Source organism: Rhinopithecus bieti, unplaced genomic scaffold (assembly GCF_001698545.2).
Source record: "Rhinopithecus bieti isolate Rb0 unplaced genomic scaffold, ASM169854v2 scaffold_33647, whole genome shotgun sequence".
NCBI lineage: Eukaryota > Metazoa > Chordata > Mammalia > Primates > Cercopithecidae > Rhinopithecus > Rhinopithecus bieti.
In genome coordinates this window covers 388,743-410,500 of record NW_016814745.1, presented here as the reverse complement: position 1 = coordinate 410,500, position 21,758 = coordinate 388,743, and the positions used below count along the sequence as shown (strand labels likewise).

The window sequence follows — 21,758 nt, the reverse complement described above, 5'->3', positions numbered from 1 at the left end:
AAAAAAAAAAAAAGAATGTTAAATATTGGCCCCCACTCTCTTCTGGCTTGGAGAGTTTCTGCCGAGAGATCTGCTGTTAGTCTGATGGGCTTCCGTTTGTGTGTAACCCGACCTTTCTCTCTGGCTGCCCTTAACATTTCTTCCTTCATTTCAACTTTGCTGCATCTGACAATTATGTGTCTGGGAGTTGCTCTTCCTGAGGAGTATCTTTGTGGTGTTCTCTGTATTTCCTGAATTTGAATGTTGGCCTGCCCTACTAGGTTGGGGAAGTTCTCCTGGATGATATCCTGAAGTGTTTTCCAACTTGGTTCCATTTTGCCTGTCACTTTCAGACACACCAATCAGACATAGATTTGGACTTTTCATATAATCCCATATTTCTTGGAGGCTTTGTTCATTTCTTTTTTTTACTCTTTTTTCTCTACACTTCTCTTCTTGCTTCATTTCATTCATTTGATCTTCAATTGCTGATACTCTTTCTTCCAGTTGATTGAGTCAGTTACTGAAGCTTGTGCATTTGTCATGTAGTTCTCATGCCATGGTTTTCATCCCTATCAGTTCTTTTAAGGTCTTCTCTGCATTGATTATTCTAGTTATCCATTCAGCCATTCTTTTTTCAAGGTTTTTAGTTTCTTTTCGCTGGTTACCTAGTTCCCCCTTTAGCTTGAGAAGTTTGATTGACTGAAGCCTTCTTCTCTCAACTCATCAAAGTCATTCTCTGTCCAGCTTTGTTCTCTTGCTGGAGATGAGCTACATTCCTTTGGAGGGGGAGATGCGCTCTGATTTGTTGAATTTGAAGCTTTTCTGCACTGCTTTTTCCCCATCTTTGTGGTTTTATCTGCCTTTGGTCTTTGATGATGGTGACGTACTGATAGGGTTTTGGTGTGGGTGTCCTTTCTGTTTGTTAGTTTTCCTTCTAACAGTCAGGATCCTCAGCTATAGGTCTGTTGGAGTTTGCTTGAGGTCCACTCCAGACCCTATTTGCCTGGGTATCAGCAGCAGAGGCTGCAGAAGATAGAATATTGCTGAACAGCGAGTGTTGCTGTGTGATTCTTGTTCTGGAAGCTTCGTCTCAGGGGTGTACCCCACCGTGTGAGGTGTGAGGTATCGGTCTGCACCTAGTCGGGGATGTCTCCCAGTTAGTTAGACTACTCAGGGGTCAGGGACTCTCTTGAGCAGGCAGTCTGTCTGTTCTCAGATCTCAATGCTGGGAGATCCACTGCTCTCTTCAAAGCTGTCAGACGGGGACATTTACCTCTGCTGAGGTTTCTGCTGCTTTTTGTTTAGGTGTGCCCTGTCCCCAGTGGAGGAATCTACAGAGGCAGGCAGGCCACCCTTCTTGAGCTGTGGTGGACTCCACCCAATTCGAGCTTCCTGGTGCCTTTGTTTACCTACTTAAGCCTCAGCAATGGCGGGCGCCCCTCCCCCAGCCTCACTGCTGCCTTGCAGTTAGATCTCAGACTGCTGTGCTAGCAAGGAGGGAGGCTCCGTGGGCGTGGAACCCTCTGGGCCAGGTGTGGGATATAATCTCCTGTTGTGCCATTTGCTAAGACCCTTGGTAAAGCGCAGTATTAGGGTGGGAGTTACCCGATTTTCCATGTGTTATGTGTCTCAATTTCCTTTGGCTAGGAAAAGGAATTCCCTTCCCCCTTGAGCTTCCCAGGTGAGGCAATGCCTCACCCTGCTTCAGCTCTGGCTGGTCAGGCTGAACCCACGGACCAGCGCCAACTGTCTGACACGCCCCAGTGAGATGAACCCAGTACCTTAGCTGAAAATGCAGAAATTGCCCATCTTCTGTGTCGCTCATGCTGGGAGCTGGAGGCTGGAGCTGTTCCTATTCGGCCATCTTGGTCGCGCCACCCCAAAAAATTGCAGTTTTGATCTATTTTTCTTGGGTATTTTCTTCTACTTTTTATCCATTTTCTGTAATTTTCTATAGGAATGATATTCTCCTATTTTATTTTTTCTTATGGTATTTTTGTAAAGAAATTTACCTCAATACATTTTTATTGCTTACACTTATATAATTTGTTTTTTCTGTTCTTTCATAAATTCAGAGAGCTCTTCTCAATACACAGAGCTCCCTGTACTGTTCTTTTCATTAGACAGGGTTCCCCAAACTACAGGTTACAGGTAGAATCTGGCCCAGGTCTTGTTCTTGTATGGGCACCTGAGTTATGAGTGGTTCCTACATTTTTGAAGAGTTGTAAACAAATAAACAGAGATAAAAATGTGACAGAAACGATGTGACATTCAAAGCTAAAGTATTTACTATTTGGGCCTACAAAAGTTTGCCAGCTCCAGATGCAGACTAAAAACTATGGCAGCTTGCTTTCTGAATTTTCATGGTTCTTCTTCTCCCCTACTTTTATCTGGACTTTCTCTCCCCTTCATCAATATTGTTTCAATCTTGCTTATATTTTACATCAGTTCCCAAGAGGTTGTCCCCAGTTTGTGCCCAGTCCTAGAGAGGAGACTTTGCCGATCAGTTTTGAGTGTTTGAATTTGTCGTTCTGAAACTGATTTGCTGTGCTTTTCCAGCATTTGCTAATACCTATTTTAGAATTATCCTGTTTTTAGGTTTGATGCTTCCCTTTGATGTTTCTTACACAGATGCAGACAATGAACAAATGATGAAGCTGTTGGTTGTTTATTCACACCCACTTGTATATTAGGGTTCGAGGGCACACATCATCATACAGGTTTGCAGCGAGTGGCTAAATGCTTTCGGTTTTCTACCTAGTAGTTCAGTATGTTTTCATATGGAGATTGAGGAAGATCAAAAAACCCTATTGCTACCACCCACTGCCACTTTCCTTTCTGAATCCAACTCACTCATTCTTAAATAATTTACCAAGTAGATTATATGAAATTTGTTTTGAGGAAAATGTTTGCCCTGAATATTTCAGTACGTTAAATAAATCAACACATTCATATTGCTTCTGTTTTTTCTCCAGAGTCAAGTTCCCATTATGTAATCTCCCTAAAAGCTTTTAACAATGCTGGAGAAGGAGTTCCTCTTTATGAAAGTGCCACCACCAGGTCTATAACAGGTAAGTGAAATTGTTAATCTTCCTCTGACAAAGTAGTATTTGTTTTATGGTGAAAAAAGAAAAACTAAAATAAAACACAAAGAAACAAAAATGAATATATTATTTCATTATCCTCTGATAATCCTCAGAGAATTATTATCCTCTGAGTCTGATATGTATACACGTGTACATGCACACATATGCGAGCTTTTTTTTATTTCTTTGGTTGTCAAAATTAAGTGGGAGGAATTCAGTTTGTAAATTCGCACATGGACTTAGAGAATATAGATCTCTCAGTCTGTTCCTTCCCAATAGCATCATAGTTTTGGTGCCCTGATACCATGTTTCCATCTCCTGAGCAGCTTGTCTCAAATCAATGCCATCTTTGTCCCTGCATAAAGGTTGCCAAATGCCTAAATAGACACTTGCTTCTCCACACAGGGTCTTTCAAACTAAGATGACAAGGAAGAGCTGGCCTTCGGGAGTAGTTTGTATTAGGCTGAGTGACATAGGTGGTATCGTCCTGAGCTGGGTCTCTGGGTCACCCAAGCAGTGCCCAGGGCCTCAGAACATTAAAGGGATAGCTGATTTAAGGCCTTGTCACCCTTAGGAATTTTACTGTTAGTTGGACTGTAAAGGCAGTACATAAGAGTAAAAGGGCTCAGGAAACTGAGAAAGAAATGGGTAAGATGGTGAGATCCAAACTATTTATGGAGGCTATTTGTTAGCATGCCTAGGCTTAGTCCAAAATACAATGAACAACACATTTGTAGGGCTATTCAGAGTCCCTGGAAAGTCACTTGACTACTTCCCCAACCCCCTGCCACAGATTTATGTCTGAAATCTCCAAGTAAAACCCAAGTTCCCTTTCTCATTAATACATTGAACCTGCCCCCTCACACCCTTCAGACCTCATTTAACTTGTCAGATATTGTCCCCTTAATGAAAACAAAGGATCTGAGATAGCAAGCACCAGAGAACATGAGATGTTACTGAAGTTTGAAATTTGGATGAGTTGGAAGAAATGGTTATAAAATAAATAGTGGAATCCTGTGGCTGCTACTTCTGCCCAAATTTGTGTGAACTTAGTGCAGTTTGTTTGCCAAATGTACAAACTTCATTCGTAGACTGTCTTAAGAATACAGTTGTTCTTTGAATTCATAATTGTTATGTGATGGTCTCCAGAATATACTGTCACTGTATTAATTTTAGTAGTATTATTTAAGGCAAAGTTGCTATTGTAGTCTCTTTGAATCTTTGACCATTGTTTCCAGGTTTAAGATCTGTCGAAAGTAGAATGCAAATTTTTGGGTGGATGTCAGTATATTTATTTATCTGTGGAGACCGTATATACCATTCATTGTATAATTAAAGGGATTCATGACTTCTCTAAAAGAGTAAATAACCCAGAGAATATTTACTATCAAATGTGCTATCTCCAAATATTGAGAAATAAGAAGAATTGAAGTTCAGGATACAAACTAAGAGCTAACATGATGGGTGTCTAGGATTTTAACTTTATTCTCTTGTTCTGCTAGCAACAATATTCTTTGAGAGCAAACAGGCCACTTTGGCTGCACCATTGTGTCCCATAATTTTCCTTTAGTGACCATCTCTGTCCTGCCTATAGTAAAAGATCCCCAGGAGCTTCTTGTTGCCATGGTGACTTGGCACTTGTGATCAGGCTGTGCAAAATGATACTACAGTCAGTCTTTTCAAGCTCTTATTCTCTTCCCAAAACTAATGGCCACAAGGAAGGACCACTGAGGTGGCAAATAAAAATCACTTTTCAATCAGAAACTGGTAAAGGTGAAAGAGTTCAAATAAACTGAAAGTAAGTTGTTCAGAAAGAACCATTGGAGTCATCAGCTTCTTTTTTCTTGCATTTGTTGCATTAATTCTAGCATATGACATTCCCAAAGTGGTTTCTAAAACACCAGTGATCCAGGCAATTTTTGTTTTCTGATGACTCAGATCCTGAAGGAACTGAGAATTGAAATAATACTAATAGTTGGAATTTGTGTGAGGAATTTTCTTACTAAAGAAAAGCCAGTTAAGGGGTTCAAGAAGAATGTGTGATTCCAGCCCTTTTCAAAGGAAAAAAAAAAAAAAAAACACTTTTCTGGAAGTGGCAGAATTATTTTATTTTGCTTTCATATGTCATGGAGAACAAAGGACAGATGAAATAAAAGGTTAAGGAAACTCAATTAATAAATGTGTCAGTGCCATGTAGAAGACATCCTCTATCTCTAAGCTTCTGCAAAGGAGTACCATGCACTGTCTTGAACAAGGGCCCATATAATGTAACTACAAAATATATCACAGGCAATAAATCCTCAAGCTAGAATAAGCATCAGGCTATGGAGTTGTCTACACACATGTGCCCACAGATGTTGGTGAGCTCTGGAGCCTCATCCCATACTGGAAATATCAGCATTAGAGCTGCTGAAAGTCTCACCTGGCCAAATGGATTAGTTGTCTCATTTTTGCTGTAAAGCTCTTTATTTCTTGTTGTCTTAAGGACAAGATATCTTGAGCCTGGAGAAGGGAAGAAGATAAAAATCAGAAGACTAATAAAATACGCTGCTGAATTGATTTGTTCTCAACTGCTTTATCAATGTTAAAATGAAGTACAATCCACATGTAAAATTGCATTATTATTTTTAGAGTTCATTTTTTTTTAGATAGGGTCTCATTCTGTTGTCCAAACTAGAGTACAGTGGTGCAGTCATGGCTCACCGTAGCCTTGACCTCCCGGGAGCAAGGGATCCTCCCACCTAAGTCTCCTGGGTAGCTGGGACTACAGGTGTGTGCCACCTACCTGGCATCTTTTTTTTTTTTTTTTTTGAGATGGAGTCTTGCTATGTTGCCCAGGCTGGTCTTGAACTCCTGGCCTCAAATAATCCTCCTGCCTCAGCCTTCCAAAGTGTTGGTTTTACAGGCATGAGTCACCACACCCATCTAAAGTTCATTTTGAATGTTAATATAATGACTGAACATTCATGGGCACTTACCAAAACACCTGTTAGGAATCAAACGAATTTCTTTCTTAGCAAAATTCTGAGGCTATATTTTGTCTTTTACTAAACTTTTTTTCAATTCTTTTGAATATAACCACTCAAAGTCAGTGTATAAATTACCCAGTAGTAGGAAGAGAAAAAAAAAAATTTTCTCTTTTTTCACACAACTTTTGTTGTGTAGCAACAAAAGAATGTGTTAAATTCAATTATTCAAATATTAATAGTTTCTGACCTGAGAGAAAAAGACTATTAATATATGCAATATGTATTAATGGCTGTGCTTGCTATGCATGATAATGCTGTGCTTTGTTGGAAATGCTCTATATCTGCATCAGACACTAGGTTTTTGTAACAGTTTAACACTTGAAATTGCCTAGTGCAACACAAGGAGTGAATGTTTTGTTATTTAATTTTAATTTGTTTAAACTTAAATAGTTCATATAACTAGTGGTCATTGTACTAGCACCGTTCTGGAGGCAGTGTCATGTAGGATGACAAGCCATACCTGAAAAAAATATTATTCCATAAAATGGGAAAGATAAAACTTGGCCAAGGATAGAAATTTCTGGACTGTGTAAGTCCATCGTTAAAATACCACCCAACACCCTTGCTTGAAATTTGAGAGAAGCATTCTGGAACTGAGTCCAAGAAACTCAATAACAATAGTCATGAATAGTATACTCATTTAAGATCAGAAATAGCAGGATTGACTATTACCATTTCTTGAAGAAGAATCACCCTATTTCAAAACCTTATGAATGGCACCTGTGAAAACTATACAGTTAATATGTTTACCAATAAACCTGGATAATAAAACAAAGAGGGTAATCCAGTAACACAGGTCAAAAAAGGAGTCTGTAAATTAGGGAACTTCCCATATGTATATCATGTTCTTCTTGTGAAGTCAGATAAAAATAGAAACAAGTAAAGCAAAGTAGCACCTGCTTTAATTTGGCAAAAATATCTTCCACTGCTACACAAATCTGATGAATGATTGGAATCCTTGTGGAGACTGCAACGTCTTCTCTTTCCCCTTCATCATTTTATAAATCCATTTGAGTTTAAAGGATGCCTTAATAAGAAGAGACATCAAAGAAAACACAGAAAGCCTGGGCTCTGTCATTAAATTTTAAACACAACTCTCTCTCTTTCTCTCTCTCTCTCTCTCTCTCTCTCCTTTTTTTCCAGTTTTTGTTTTCAGTTTTATATTTTGCTCCAAAGACCACAGACTAGTAAACTACTAAATAATTCATTGGAAAATAAGTGATGAATAGGAGATAGGCATTTGAAATGCAGTGGACAAAGTGAAGTAATCATCAAAACCTGCCAGCAGTCAATCCACTTTAAACTAGGTTGTTGAAAAAAATAAACCATGTATTATGCTGCTGTAGACACCCAACATTTTAGTAGGGCTCATCTCCCCAAATGTCATCATATGCCCAGCCTGAGAGTTACATTATCGCATCTTATTATTTTTGTTAGAATATACACTACATAATATAAAGATATTTTAAAATGTAAATGTTTTAAGCACAAAATCAAATGCTCAAAGTTAGACTATTACTATGGCCACAAAATCAGCTTCCCTTATTCTGATATCACAGCATAAACATGATTACAAGGTGTTTTGGAGAATTTTGTAAAGACACACACATCATTATGCAGATTCCCATTATATTATGGATCAAAGCATGTATATACCTCATTGTAAATCTCATAAGTCTGTAGTTAATCCTGTCTTCCCATCCAATAATATAAAATTTTAGGAATGTGGAATATGGGAACTCCTACCAAGGCTAAAAACTTAGCTAATTACTCTGTGAGAATGTGTGTAAAATCACACTTCTACATTTTCAAGGATTCCAGTCTAAGAAAGCCTGACAAATCAGGTGCTGTCTGAAACTTAGTTATCAAATATGTAATTGATCCATGGGATCATGTGTACCTGGTCACTCTGACGTTGTGCAATCACAGTCACACACAGGTTGCTGTGGATGTCGGGGTACTTTGTTCTTTATTATTTATGTCTTTCTTGCCTAGGAAATGTGTATGTGGATACAAGCTAAGCAACAACGAAAACATTAGGGAAACCCTATTAAGTTAGACAAAGGGGAGAAAATAAACAAAAAATTAGGTATTAGATAAACAATTAGTTTTGTTTGTAGACAGAAATAAACCAGAACCCCTTTTTTATCTTATTATTTTAAATTATGTAGTAATAAAACTGATAGATTCTGTGACTATATCTTTTAAGAAGCAATGTGCAACATTTAAAAAATGGACTTTAAAATATATAAGCAGAAGTGACAGTCAAATTGATAAAACCACTCTAGGGGAATGAGTAAATTATAGAAAATATTCAATTACTTTTTTGCAATATAGCAATACTGTTTCTAATGTGTTTTCCGATTGAATTAATTACATTTTTTTCTGTTCTTCTTATGTTCCCTTTTCATCATTATTGCCATGCATTTAACTCATTGTGATGTGTTACCACTGATATTTATTTTTTAACGCTTTTATTTACATATTTATTTGTTTGTTTCATTTGGTGGGTTTTTTAAACCCAGATCCCACTGACCCAGTTGATTATTATCCTTTGCTTGATGATTTCCCCACCTCGGTCCCAGATCTCTCCACCCCCATGCTCCCACCAGTAGGTGTACAGGCTGTGGCTCTTACCCATGATGCTGTGAGGGTCAGCTGGGCAGACAACTCTGTCCCTAAGAACCAAAAGACATCTGAGGTGCGACTTTACACTGTCCGGTGGAGAACCAGCTTTTCTGCGAGTGCAAAATACAAGGTGAAGTTCTACTTGAAAATTTAAAATGAACTGACAGTTGTTTAATGCATTGTTTTAAACCCCTCCTGGACTGTCATGAGTCGTTTTGCCGCTGTGTATCTATGTGGAAAAACGAAGTATTTTAATAACTCAATATCTAAAATTAACATGAGAATAATTGTATTTTAGGAAACAATTCTAAGGCAAGGTAGGAAAACATCAAGTGCTGTAAAACGTTATTTGATTTTCACCAGATGCTGAGTTCTTATAAATGATTTGATTCTGTGCAAGAGAATGTCATTGTCCCTTGAAAATAGCAGAGATCTATGTTAATTTTCTGGATAGATTTTGGTATCTTTTTTTTTTTTCCATTTGGAATCTAGATTGATTTCTAAAGCGACCCTGTTAATGTCACAGAGACCCATCTTTCAGTGAATATAACTGGGAATAGATAACTTGAAGATACTTTTTGTAATCTCAGCACTCTAAGCCATTAACATCTACTTCATTTAGCCTTGAAAACACCCTTATGTGGTAAAGAAAACTCACAATCTACACTCCCCTTTAGCTAATATAAATTCACCAGCTCTCTGTTCTTGTCTAGTCATCTCACAGCCTCTTTAAGAGCTCCTCAGGGATACATATTTGCGACAGTCATTACCACTTTCAAATCTCTATCAACCAGCCTCAGGGATCATAACAACTAGTTATATACTAAGATAATTTTGTTACCTCCTGAAACTGCTATGATTTTACTATATATAGAAAATATACAAATGTAGACAAAAATGAGAAGATCAACAAGTAGTTGTCAAGAACCTACTATGTACCTAGAAATATACTACATCAGAGAGATGGTTTATTTTGAAAGAAAACATGTTGTAGTCATTGTTACTTATTACATATAAATTTATGATGAGTTATACACTCAGCTCTATGGATAAACTTAAAAGAATTCATAAGTTATTTGAGAGATACAATGTATAAAAACACATTTAGAACTTAAACCTTCACAAGATACTGATTGGGAATGAAGAAGTCAGTTTTGAAAATAAGAGCATAAATGTCACCCAACAACTAAGAAATCAAATAGTTCAACCCTGGCCATCTATCTTCTTCCTACTCTTTTTGCACCACTCGATTGGGGTAGTTCTTGAGATTTTAGATCTCCTGATACTTTAGCCAATGTTCTTTTCACTGAACTACCATCCTCCTGAATCCAGCCTCAAGCTAGTAGTGATTTTGGGGGGATGAAAATATTTCGAGGGTGTTTTTAACTCCAGTCCTAGAGCTGTGGCTAAATCCCAACACCAATTCTATAAGCTTGCCTCTCTCTGCCCGTAGCCATGCTGGATCTTCCTCTGGTGTCTTTCAACTTTTAAATTCCATAAAATTCATATTTCATCATAAATCAGATTTTAGTTGAAACCATTTAAAGACAGTTTTCTTTGGTACTGCTGCCTTGTTAGGTGAGGTATTTGAAAAAACTCTCTAGGCAAGTCTAAATAGTATCACTGATATAAGGTATGTAGTAAGTACCCTATCCATCTCCTTACAGTAGTAGATTTAAGATTCAGCAGAACTATAAATAAAGATAACATCATCAGAAAAGACAACCAATGAAACGTATGAGACCATTAAAAAAACATCTCTTTTTATATAGATTACCTGATTCTCTAAGTTTACTTTTATTTATTTTTTTAGAAATAAAACTTCTTTATTAATAGATGATATAATTGTCACATAGAAAAGCCAAGAATATACAATCAAAACATTATAATCAAAGAGATCAGCAATAATTTTGGATATAGAATCAACATTAAGAATAAATAGGGTTGCTATACACAAAAACAAACAGAAAGTAATTTTTTTTAAATTTTTTTTTATTATTATACTTTAAGTTCTAGGGTACATGTGCATAGCGTGCAGGTTTGTTACATATGTATACTTGTGCCATGTTGGTGTGCTGCACCCATCAACTCGTCAGCACCCATCAATTAAAAGGTTACTTTCTCACTTTAAAAATTTTATGTCATAATTGCTGTACTTTGTCGATACATTCATTTCACAGAATGGCCATGGCGACTTTGCCAGAATGTGAAATGTTCTAAGGAATAATGATTGTTTTCTCCAGAATGGTTTGAGTTCCAAAATTTCCTGAAACAAATTATTTCAGTTGAATAGTTACTACAGCAGACATGGAATTACTGAATCTCACAAAGAGCGCCTGTGAGGCGCTGTTCCTCTTCCCTTCATCTTCCTGACAGAAGGTTTTCAATTACTAACATACTATTCCCTCTCTCTCTCTTTCTCTCTCCATATATATCCACAACCTGATGTAAGGAGGGTTAGGGGAAACTGGAAAGATACACAATAAATTTAAATTTTACAAATAATGGTATTAGACTGTTTGAGTTTTCACTTTGTACTTTTCAAGTCAATGTCATATCTTTACTTCATCTCATTTCCACTACAGCTTTAAAAGGTAGGCAGGACATACACACGACATGAAACAAAACATACATGGAGCCACATGACCTGGGCTCAGGGGTTGACTTTGCAACATCCTGTCATGAAACTTACCCTGCTCAGTCTCATTTTTCTCATCTATATGACGGAAATATCCATACTTACTGTAAAAACAATGAGATTCTTTGTAGTTAAGTATGAAGACAGAGGTAGGTGATATAACTTGACAGAAATTCCTCATTAAACTAGAGCTGAATCTCAGATGACCCCAATGGCATTATCCAGGGATTTCCCCACAGGAATGCTCTTCTAGTTCCATTTAGTCCCAAAGCAAGCTATAATACAGATGCTCATGTTTTGATTGTCTAAAACCCTGTATTAACTTTGCCGATCAAATGGAGATATTTTCTATATGTTTTTCTTTTAAGGTATTTAATCATATGATGTTTTATACAAATTTCTATTCAAAATATCCATTGAGTGTTGACTAGTGCTTACTAGATATAACATGGATGTTACAGAGGATATGAAGTTGTGCAGGATGCAGTCTCAGCTCTCAAACTGCATATAACTCAATGGGGGGGGGAGCATATAACACATGCCTAAAATTATATACAAGAGACAATGCATGAAATAATGTATCTAAGATTTATTTAATACTTTCTCTGGGCCAAACATTGTGTTTTACTTGTCTTAGTTTGCACTTTAAATAATGCTATGAAGTCAGTGCTACGGTTGTGTCCATTTTACACACAAGAAAAGTCTCAGGCTGGGCTCAGTGGCTCACGCCTGTAATCCCAGCACTTTGGGAAGCCGAGACGGGTGGATCGCCTGAGGTCAGGAGTTCGAGAGCAGCCTGGCCAACATGGCGAAACCCCACCTCTACTAAAAAATACAAAAATTAGCTGGGCATGGTGGGGGGGGGGCACCTGTAATCCCAGCTATATGGGAGGCTGAGGCATGAGAATTGCTTGAACCCGAGAGGCTGAGGTTGCAGTGACCCGAGATCATACCATTGCACTCCAGCCGGGATGACAAGAGTGAAACTCCATCTCAAAAAAAAAAAAAAAAAAAAAAAAAGGCTCAGAGAGGTATTATCTGGTTATTCTATACTCACAGAAATAACTGGCCATGTTTTTCCAAAGTATTTCTAGTCTTTTTTAAAGATAAGCAGTAGCTTTGTATAAGGTTTTAGAGGAAACTCAGCAATTCATGGTATTACAGAATGCAAAGGTGTCAATCTAGAACACAAAGATGATCTTACTGGTTGGCCTGTCAAATGCCAGTGGTGTCTGTGCCCAGAAACTGTTTTTACTGAGATATGATCCTTCTCTCTTACCTAAAATATTTCTTATTGCCTCATTTCTCCCTTTTGTTTCCATTTCTAAGACTTAGAGGTGTTCATGATCATGAAGGAAGGCGAAAGTGGAAGCAATATATCTGCATGTCAGATACTAGCTGACCACTTTGTGTTTTATTTGATGAAATTTCATCTCCTGATTATACCAAAAAATATTTGCATTTATTTAGGGCATATATTTTTACAGGTTTTTCTTATTTTTTACTTTTGAGATGGAGTCTCACTCTGTCATCCAGGCTGGAGTACAATGGCCTGATCTTGGCTCACTGCAACCTTCATCTCCCAGGTTCAAGCGATTCTCCTGTCTCAACCTCCCGAGTAGCTTGGACTACAGGTGCATGCTACCACGCCCAGCTAATTTTTGTATTTTTAATAGAGACAGGGTTTCACCATATTGGTCAGGCTAGTCTTGAACTCCTGACCTCAGGTGATCCACCCGCCTTGGCCTGCCAAAGTGCTGGGATTACAGGCGTGAGTCACAGCACCAACCTACAGTTATTTTTAAGAAGACTTCTGATAAATATTTGAGGTCATCGCTTTAATAGGCTGGATAGGCACATCACCGAAAAGTTATTAGTACAGTTACATATTTATTTGGTGTTATAATGAAATACACAATTTTTATAACTATAACCTAAGAAGGATTCATAGCAGAATTGTTTTAAAAAGATATCCCTTCCTACAGTAGTAAGGGTGAGATACATATGATATGAGTGGGGGAAAAGAGCTTTTCTTAATTATTTTAGACGTAAATAGATAATAAATGTAATAAGTTTTAAAATATTTAACTTTGAAGAAAGATACCTCATACCAAGCACAAAATGATATTTATAAGAGGATAGTCTCAATTTTTTTGCTTATATGGAAAATACACTGTAACATATTAAACCTTGCAGCATGTTTTTTCTTTATTACCCATTTTGATATTTTGAGTAAACAATAAAGAACTATAATTTACTTTCTACTAAAATATCTCTAACTTGTCATTTAAAAGACAAAGAATGGATTCAAAAGACTTCAGTAATACCAACACCACTTTAAACACCAATGTAATCCTCTAGTATTTACCCAATTTGCTGTTCCGTCCTTGATCAATTGCTCCAGTTACCATCGTTAAATGTTTGTTTAATGTGAAGTCTACACAAAGAATGAAAACCGCGTGACGTAGCATTGCTTTTGTCTCATGTTCTCTATAAGATGTAAATGGATTCTGGAAGCCCTAAAAGTTTAAACCTTAAAGGCTTTTTGAAAAACATGATAAACAGTAGAACTCTAATAAATTAACTTTGTTACCAGTGGAAAATAATAACAATGTTCTATTTAAAATCTATAACATTAAAACTTATGCAAAAAAAAAAACAGATTTTGATTATAAATGAATTAAGTTCAATGTAGAAAATTTCAAAAATCAAGTTGACAGAAGGAAGTGGAATTTGTCCTGTTGCTCTGGTTCTTTAATAAAGGTAAATATTTAACTTTGAAAAAAGATATCTAAATACCAAACACAAATTGACATTTATAAGAGGCATAGTCTTATATGCCTGATCATATGGAAAATATGCTTCAACATGTTAGACCTTTCACCATCTCTTACTAGGAAAATTTTCTATCTAGTAGCCCCTTTGGACAACCATAATACCTAATTTTATTGGTTATATTGTAGATGGATAATCAGCCAGTGTGAACTGGTTAATAGATGGGAAGTCGAGTCAGTGCTATGCCCTATTCCTCTGCTGTTTGGGAGTAGATTAATTTTGTGCTGAGTTATTTAACAGTCTTTTTACATGTCTTGATTTACCAAGTTGATAGAGTTTACTTTTTATCTCTTTGCTATTTCCTACTTGTATAGTCAGAAGACACAACATCTCTAAGTTACACAGCAACAGGCCTCAAACCAAACACAATGTATGAATTCTCGGTCATGGTAACAAAAAATAGAAGGTCCAGTACTTGGAGCATGACTGCGCATGCCACCACGTATGAAGCAGGTATGTGAGGAAATGTCTACTTTTGACCCTTGGTAATCGCATTTTCCAAGTTCTGTGGAAATTAGAACATGTGTTCCCTATGGTGTCTCAATTATACCTTATCCTATATAAAATATTTCATCCTCTATAGTTCATAGCATTTTTATATCTAAGAGTATTCTTCTCACACTAGAAAAATAAATGAATCTCCAATGGCTTAAATAATCTGCTTTCATGATCAATACATGGTTTTTTCAGGGTGTTAACTCAGGTGATCTAACTATAAATCTTCTTTTCACTACATTTAAGTAAAGAACAGAAATCTATCCATTGAACTCTGTCCAAAACAGTTGTGTCTTAGTCATGGTAGATATTTCCCACCTTGAAAAAAAAAAAAATAGATGCAAAACAAAACATTGCATTACAACTGAAGTCTCATGGATATTTACTGTGAATAACCTTGACTGGATATGGGAAGGAGTTTCCAGGTGGTCTTGTTCACTCTTTGGAAATGGGATAACGTAATAGAAGACCTTTATGCAATTTTAAATAGTTCAAATCTAGGGTAATTAAATTCACTGTAATTTTTGCTGGTCACATTTACTATGGATCATAAATGTAGAGTTTATAACCTTAACAAGGATGCAGTGTACTTGACATTTATAGTTCACAGAAATCCAACTTCTGAAGAATCCAGGGCTTAATATTTTTTTATTGGTTTCATGATATATCATATTTGTGGGTAAACTACACCAATTTTCAAATTTAAAACAATGCCAATAAAGCTCTTTCTTGGGTAAGTTGAATTTCTCTTTCCATTAGAATTTGTCCCATGGGATTGCAGTTCTAATTTTTTTCTCCAACTATTATCTTAACTATTAGAGTTCTAGTGAGAATATTTTTACATATCTGTAGATACTTCTTTCAACAAGTAGATTTCTAGTTGACCTAATTTAATTTTAACATCCTATTTTTCTATTTTACCTGGTATTAACTCTTCTTCTCAGAATTCCACCCTAAATTCAGAATGTTCACAGCTTCTTAGGGTGAATTAGACCAGCTGGATGAGATACATGCTATTGGATAGAGTGAACAAGTAAACAGTGTGCTCTTCCTTTTTACTTGAAAGGAGATGAATGTAGGTAAATATGAAACAGTAAGAAATCTGGCCTTCCCTGTGTGAAAGAGAAGTAGTAGTATGTTCATCTTAATACGAGCAAATTCATTCATTTTTTTCCTCTCACAAACATAAAATGCACGCCAACATCTGACTTGATGTATGCACCCTATTGATTTCTCATTAACCACCTAGCCTTGTAGAGACACCAGTGGTGAGACCCATTGCCAACAAAAAGATATTAACTTTTAGAAATGTGGTTAGTATAAAAGGTAATCAACTGGACAAAGGTGTAAATAGCATGTGGATAGGATTCCTGAGTGATGATAAGAAGCAAGAAGTAATTCACAAGTGTCTGCAGGTTTTATAACTGTGAGAAGGAAATTCAGTGAATAAAATAACTGTAAAGTTTGCTTCTAGTTCTTCTGTCAGATAAAGATCATATGGGGCTACACCATTATGTGTTGAAATGGCTCGTGATAAAGATACGAGTGACTGGAAAATTTTTGAAATCAAACATTTCATTCTGTCCAGATAATGAATCCTTCATTTGACTTTGGTTAAATGAAGTAAAATAAAAGTGATGGGAAGGACACCTTAAATAATTAGGACTTGGAAAGAGACAGGCAACAGCCTTATCATTCCTAGGCTATAGAAATGAGGAACTATTGGTCTATCCCCTCAAGGTGCTACCATAGCAATTATTTGACTCCACCTTTTTTATTTCCTTGTATGTAGATTCTGTTTCACAAAAGAGAGAACATTATTGACATCTCTTGAGACAGGTGAAGGGAGAAGATGGGATAAGACTATAGAATTTTCAATCAGTATTGCTACCAAGCTTTCAGGATACAGAGGAGAGCTTGTTTTTCAAAGAGAAAAAACAAGTGCTTCTTTAAAAGGAAGAGGAGAGGATGGGATACTGGACAGTACAAATAACAAATGTTCAATACAATTCCTATGGCTGAATTCTGAAACTTGAATGGTACCTTCCATTCATGTACTTATTAAAGAAATACAAGTATAGGAAAAATTGAGAGCCAAATAAATCAGAGGGCAGTGCTTGTCTAGTGGACCAAGATATTAATTAAGGGTTTTTAATAATGTTCATTTAAAATTGTCATGCCTTGAGATAGGAACTTGGTAAGGAGTCTATGTCTGTGAGAGAATTATGGTCCAATAAAAAAGAAAGAGTATTTTTTAAAGTCCTGAAGTATTATCAGAAATATAATCACAAAATTGTGAACAAGTTGAAATCAGAGCAAACAAAGTGCAGATTCTGTCTGGAAAAATAAGAGGAAGTTTCACAAAATAAGTGACATTTGAGCTATGGCTTAGTTGAATCATCACATATTCATTCCAGGGATTTCCAAAGGATGGAAAACTCATGTGTAAAAATACCTAAGCAGGTGTCAGAAAGATGATGTATTAAAGAGACACTTATGATTGGCTCAAAGCAAGTTGAGCACAGTGTTCATGGGACAACAAGGGGAATGAAGTACGTAAAAGAAAGTAGAATATAAATCCTAGCGGTCCTGGTGTTAATTTTTATTTATATTTAATCCAAAGAGAATGGGTAGACAATGAAGAATTTTTAGAAATCATTCCAGGCAGAACTCAAGAACTCAGGAGAAGAGCAAGCCAGAGGAATTCTATTTGACTTGGTAGGGATTATTGAAGTTGTGAGGACCATATTATTTTCCAAATATTAAGGAACAGTGTGCAGTTCGTATGATAATGCTAGACATTTAGGTCATTAATTCCAATACCAAATTTTTATTCACCAATATTCACATGACTTGAGGAAAAATAAGAGCTTGCACAGCACCTGAATTAGATAGGTTGTTAGATTTTTTTAATTAAATAACTAATTCTTCAATGTATTATATTGTTAGCCAAAGTTGAAGAGTCACTTTATCCTTTTTGAATATGTAACAGATTTAGTGAAGCAATCTAATCATCATGATTTGACTATTTTCTAAACAAACATCAATTTGAATTTTAACATAGTTAAAACAAAACAGGCTATTTTCACTAGTAAAAAAGACAAAGATTTTAATTACTTCCTTAAGTGGAAAATTCCTTGTGATGTTTGATATATACTAATCTAAGTTATTTTGTGACTGTATCTTACCTTCCCATTCATAGTCAGGAAAATATCCTGAATGACATTTCTGTGAGAATAATCCTCTTTAAGACAGCATTATCTTTTTAGTATTGTGCCATAATGAATCTGCATTTCTTGCAAGAATTTCCTGATCTGGTTTCATTAAGCCATATATATCATATTATATTACACCACATTTGTTATTTTGTACTGTGTTAGTATATATTCAGTCTCTTGCTAAGGGAACAACTACACTGGATCTATGTTTTCTTCTCCTTCTTTCCCTCCTTCTCTTCTAATTCTCTTTCTCCATCCATCCCTTCTTGTTTTTTGAAAATGTGAATATATTAAGTACATTGTCAAGGATTAAAATTAATTGCACATTTGGTTAACCTGGAATCCCAGTGACTCTGAGGATCAGGGTGTTGGAAAGAAAATGGTATGATAGATGGGAGTGATGGATGTCTCCTCTATTTGGCTCATATTCAGAATGCTCTTCAGGAAGAGATACTGGAAATACAGTGTTAATAATGTCCAGATTCTGCCATATATGATCAGCAGAAGCACCAAAGAGAATAGGGTGAAGATGAGTTCAGAATTAGAGACTGATTTCTAACTGTCTTGTCATACACAGAATTTTTATGTGGAGACCAGGAAATTCCTCCATATCCCAAATGTAGAGCCCAATATGTTCTGAATCTGCCTTTGTTAGACTAAGGGTAGCAAAGATGCTGTGAATAATAGACTTGCAGCATTGTGAGCTACCCAGAAGGAAAACTGTTTTCCAAAACATAGAAAGTGAGAGACCAGATTGGAAGAAACCTCGAAGATGCTGGGCTAACTTAGCCAGTTTGCTGCCACCTTTAAATATTTAAAATTGTGTTGAGTACAACATGTGGGAGAAGTAGCCTTAGGAGCAGGACTTTGTGCCATGTTATTTCATGCTGGATTGATACTAAGACACTCATAGATATTTTTTACCTCTTCTGTTTTAATTTCTCATGTGTGCCTTCCTGTTGTTTAGAAGATGCCTAATATGTCACCTAGCTAAGATATTTTGACCTCAGTTTTAACTTATTTTTGAAAACTTTTGGCTTTTAAGGAAGTATAGAATTAGATGACATTTTTATTTATAAATGCCTACAGTTGTAACAGAATTCTTTTGAAGACAATATAATCATCTAGTGTGGCAACATAGTGAGACCCATCTCTACAAAAATCAAAATTAAAATTAAAAATTAGCCAAGAGTGGTGGTGTGCAACAGTGGATCCGACTACTCAGAAGGCTGGGGTGGGAGGATCACTTGAGTCCAGGAGGTTGAGTCTGAAGTGAGCTATGATTGCACCACTGCACTCTAGCCTGGGTAACAGAGCAAAACCCTGTCACAAAAAAAAATTCAAAAATAAAAATAATTAAAAAACTAAAAAAAGATATGTAATCATCCATCTCACTAAGTATACATTTCTTCCTTCTTATAATGATTCTTATATTTTTAGTGTGAGCCCACTTGAAATACCAGCTGTACTTTTCTCCTTTATATTCACACATACTCTCTTCTGCTCTCTAGAGTCACACCTTGGGAATCATTTGATTTCCATAAAATTATTAATTTTGTGTCCTTGTTTGCTTGTTTAATTCAAATCCTTGAAATAAACTGTAAATGACAAAATAGAAATGATATACTTCTCGATAGATTCTGAATGTCAACATCATGATGAAAGTTGCACCAATGTTTGTTTTCTTTCACATCCAATGACAAGGCCTTGTCTCTGTCTCACCTCACAGCCCCCACCTCTGCTCCCAAGGACTTGACAGTCATTACTAGGGAAGGGAAGCCTCGCACCGTCATTGTGAGTTGGCAGCCTCCCTTGGAAGCCAATGGGAAAATTACTGGTAAGCATCTCCACTTTCTCTCCCAGCATAGCTCTCCCTTGGCCTGTAATTGCTTACCCCCTACATGAACTGCTCCTGCCTTTTGTGTGGCATTTTTCTGTTTCTACATCTCAGCTGACTCCATGACCCTTTCTAATTGTCTCTTCTTTCCCCTTTTGACCATGGAATTCTTCTAATGGTGCATATAAACACACACACACACACACACACACACACACACACACACACACACACTTCGTTTGATTTGTTTGATGAAATGTGTGTATTTCAATTAGAATAGACCTTTGTCTTTTTCATTCTCTGAAGCATTAAGACAACCTTCTAATGGAGTGCCCCTGAGTATAAATGTCTATAAAGAAGCTGGTTGTTTGGAGATTATGAAACACAAAAGATGCTTAATGACTATGTATTTTTTTTTTGTATGACACATAAGGAGGTTTGGGGATTTTTAGTTTCTCACTTAGGTTTTAGCTTCTTACTTGAATCATAAAGTTCACAAAACACTTAATATTGACTGACAGAAATTGAACATAATGAATATTTCACAGTGACAGATTTTATTTTGCCAAATATTGCTGATTACATCAATGCCTAATTAAAGCATCCATTAGAAGCCTGTAATGTTAATTTAGTATGAAAAATATAATGGAGTTATATCAGAGATTTTGCATTTAAATGATCACTTTAGGCTTTTAATAGATGTCTCCATAGTGTATAATTATTATGAAAAATATTGTATAACTCAAAATGTGAACATTATAGTCTAATTAACTTGAACCATTGGGTTAGTAACATGTAAGAGTCACTCCTTTTTCCTTCTTTTTTTGCATACAAGAGCTGGATAGCACTATTATAAATTAACAAAGTAATTCAGCCATCCTATGATAGAGAGAGAAGCATGGAAATCATACTTTCAGAAGGCACACTTACTTTATGTAATTTACTTTGTGAATTTTACAAAATGAAAAGATAATGTGAAAATTCCAAATGTGATTGAAATTTAAGTTGAAGATTTGTTTTCTCTAGGAAATTGCTCTTAGCGCAATAGCAAACAGAACTTTTATTTGAGCTGACTAATATGGAAAAAGAAGAGAGGCACAAAATTTCCCCAAGATCTTATATGTTCACTTGTCAGTGTACCAGGCCTTTTAAAACTGAGACTGGCTCATTCCAATTTTCTTTTTTTCCTCCTCATTGTTATCATCTCTTTTCATTGGTTCTATGGCAGTACTTGTGTAGCTTTTGATTTGTTTATATTTTATTTTGTTATAATCAGTTATTTATAAGCTTATGGAAAATCAACAGATAATATATTTAAGGAGAAAAAAACAGAATCAAAGCTGTCTAAATAAAACAAGTTCTAATATAAAAGATAAGCTTTTGGCGAAGGAAAAAATAAGTCATGTTCTCCACTCATTTGAATTCTCCACTCTTATTTAAGTAAATCTTGTCAGTCAATGCAAACAATAGAATAAGTTTTTAACTCTGAAAGAAGGCTTAATTTTGCTTCTTCAGGAAAAAAATAGAAGTCTAATGCATATTGAGAAATGAAAATTAATCTAAGCAATAAAATGACATATGCCAAAATCACAGTGCATATAAAAGAAACTTTGTCCACGTACTTTACTTAGATATTTACTTAGATATTTACTATTATATTCAATGGATCTTGCTATTAAAATCCATTCTCTCACAATGGAAAATAAAAGTACGGGAGACAATACTTTTGCCTTTAAAAGCCTGGCTCATTTATGAAAACAAAATTGTATTATCAAGTTGAGATATTTCGACTCAATTTAACAGGGAGCAAACACTAAGAACCCTTAAGAGAATTTCTGTGTCATGTGTATTTTGATTTCTTTATTCAAATTACTTCCAGAAAATAGAATAATAAAATACTCAAAATACTACACCACTAAGCAGAGGGCACAAATTTGCTATTCTCAGCTTCCCATGGAAGTGTAAAAGTTAATAATATTAAGTAAAAAAAAAAAAAAAAAAAAAAAAAAA

The 21,758-nt window shown here is 35.9% G+C and overlaps 1 protein-coding gene across 1 annotated transcript in view; it reads left to right on the top strand.

Annotated features, from left to right (window-relative positions):
* LOC108515206 (netrin receptor DCC) overlaps positions 1–21,758 on the top strand; it is a 222,517-nt gene that overhangs the window by 63,823 nt on the left and 136,936 nt on the right. Inside the window, exons 3-6 of the mRNA XM_017851901.1 lie at positions 2,958–3,053; positions 8,623–8,855; positions 14,513–14,651; positions 19,641–19,748. Coding sequence (XP_017707390.1) covers positions 2,958–3,053; positions 8,623–8,855; positions 14,513–14,651; positions 19,641–19,748 — 576 coding nt within the window. The remainder of the gene's footprint in view (positions 1–2,957; positions 3,054–8,622; positions 8,856–14,512; positions 14,652–19,640; positions 19,749–21,758) is intronic.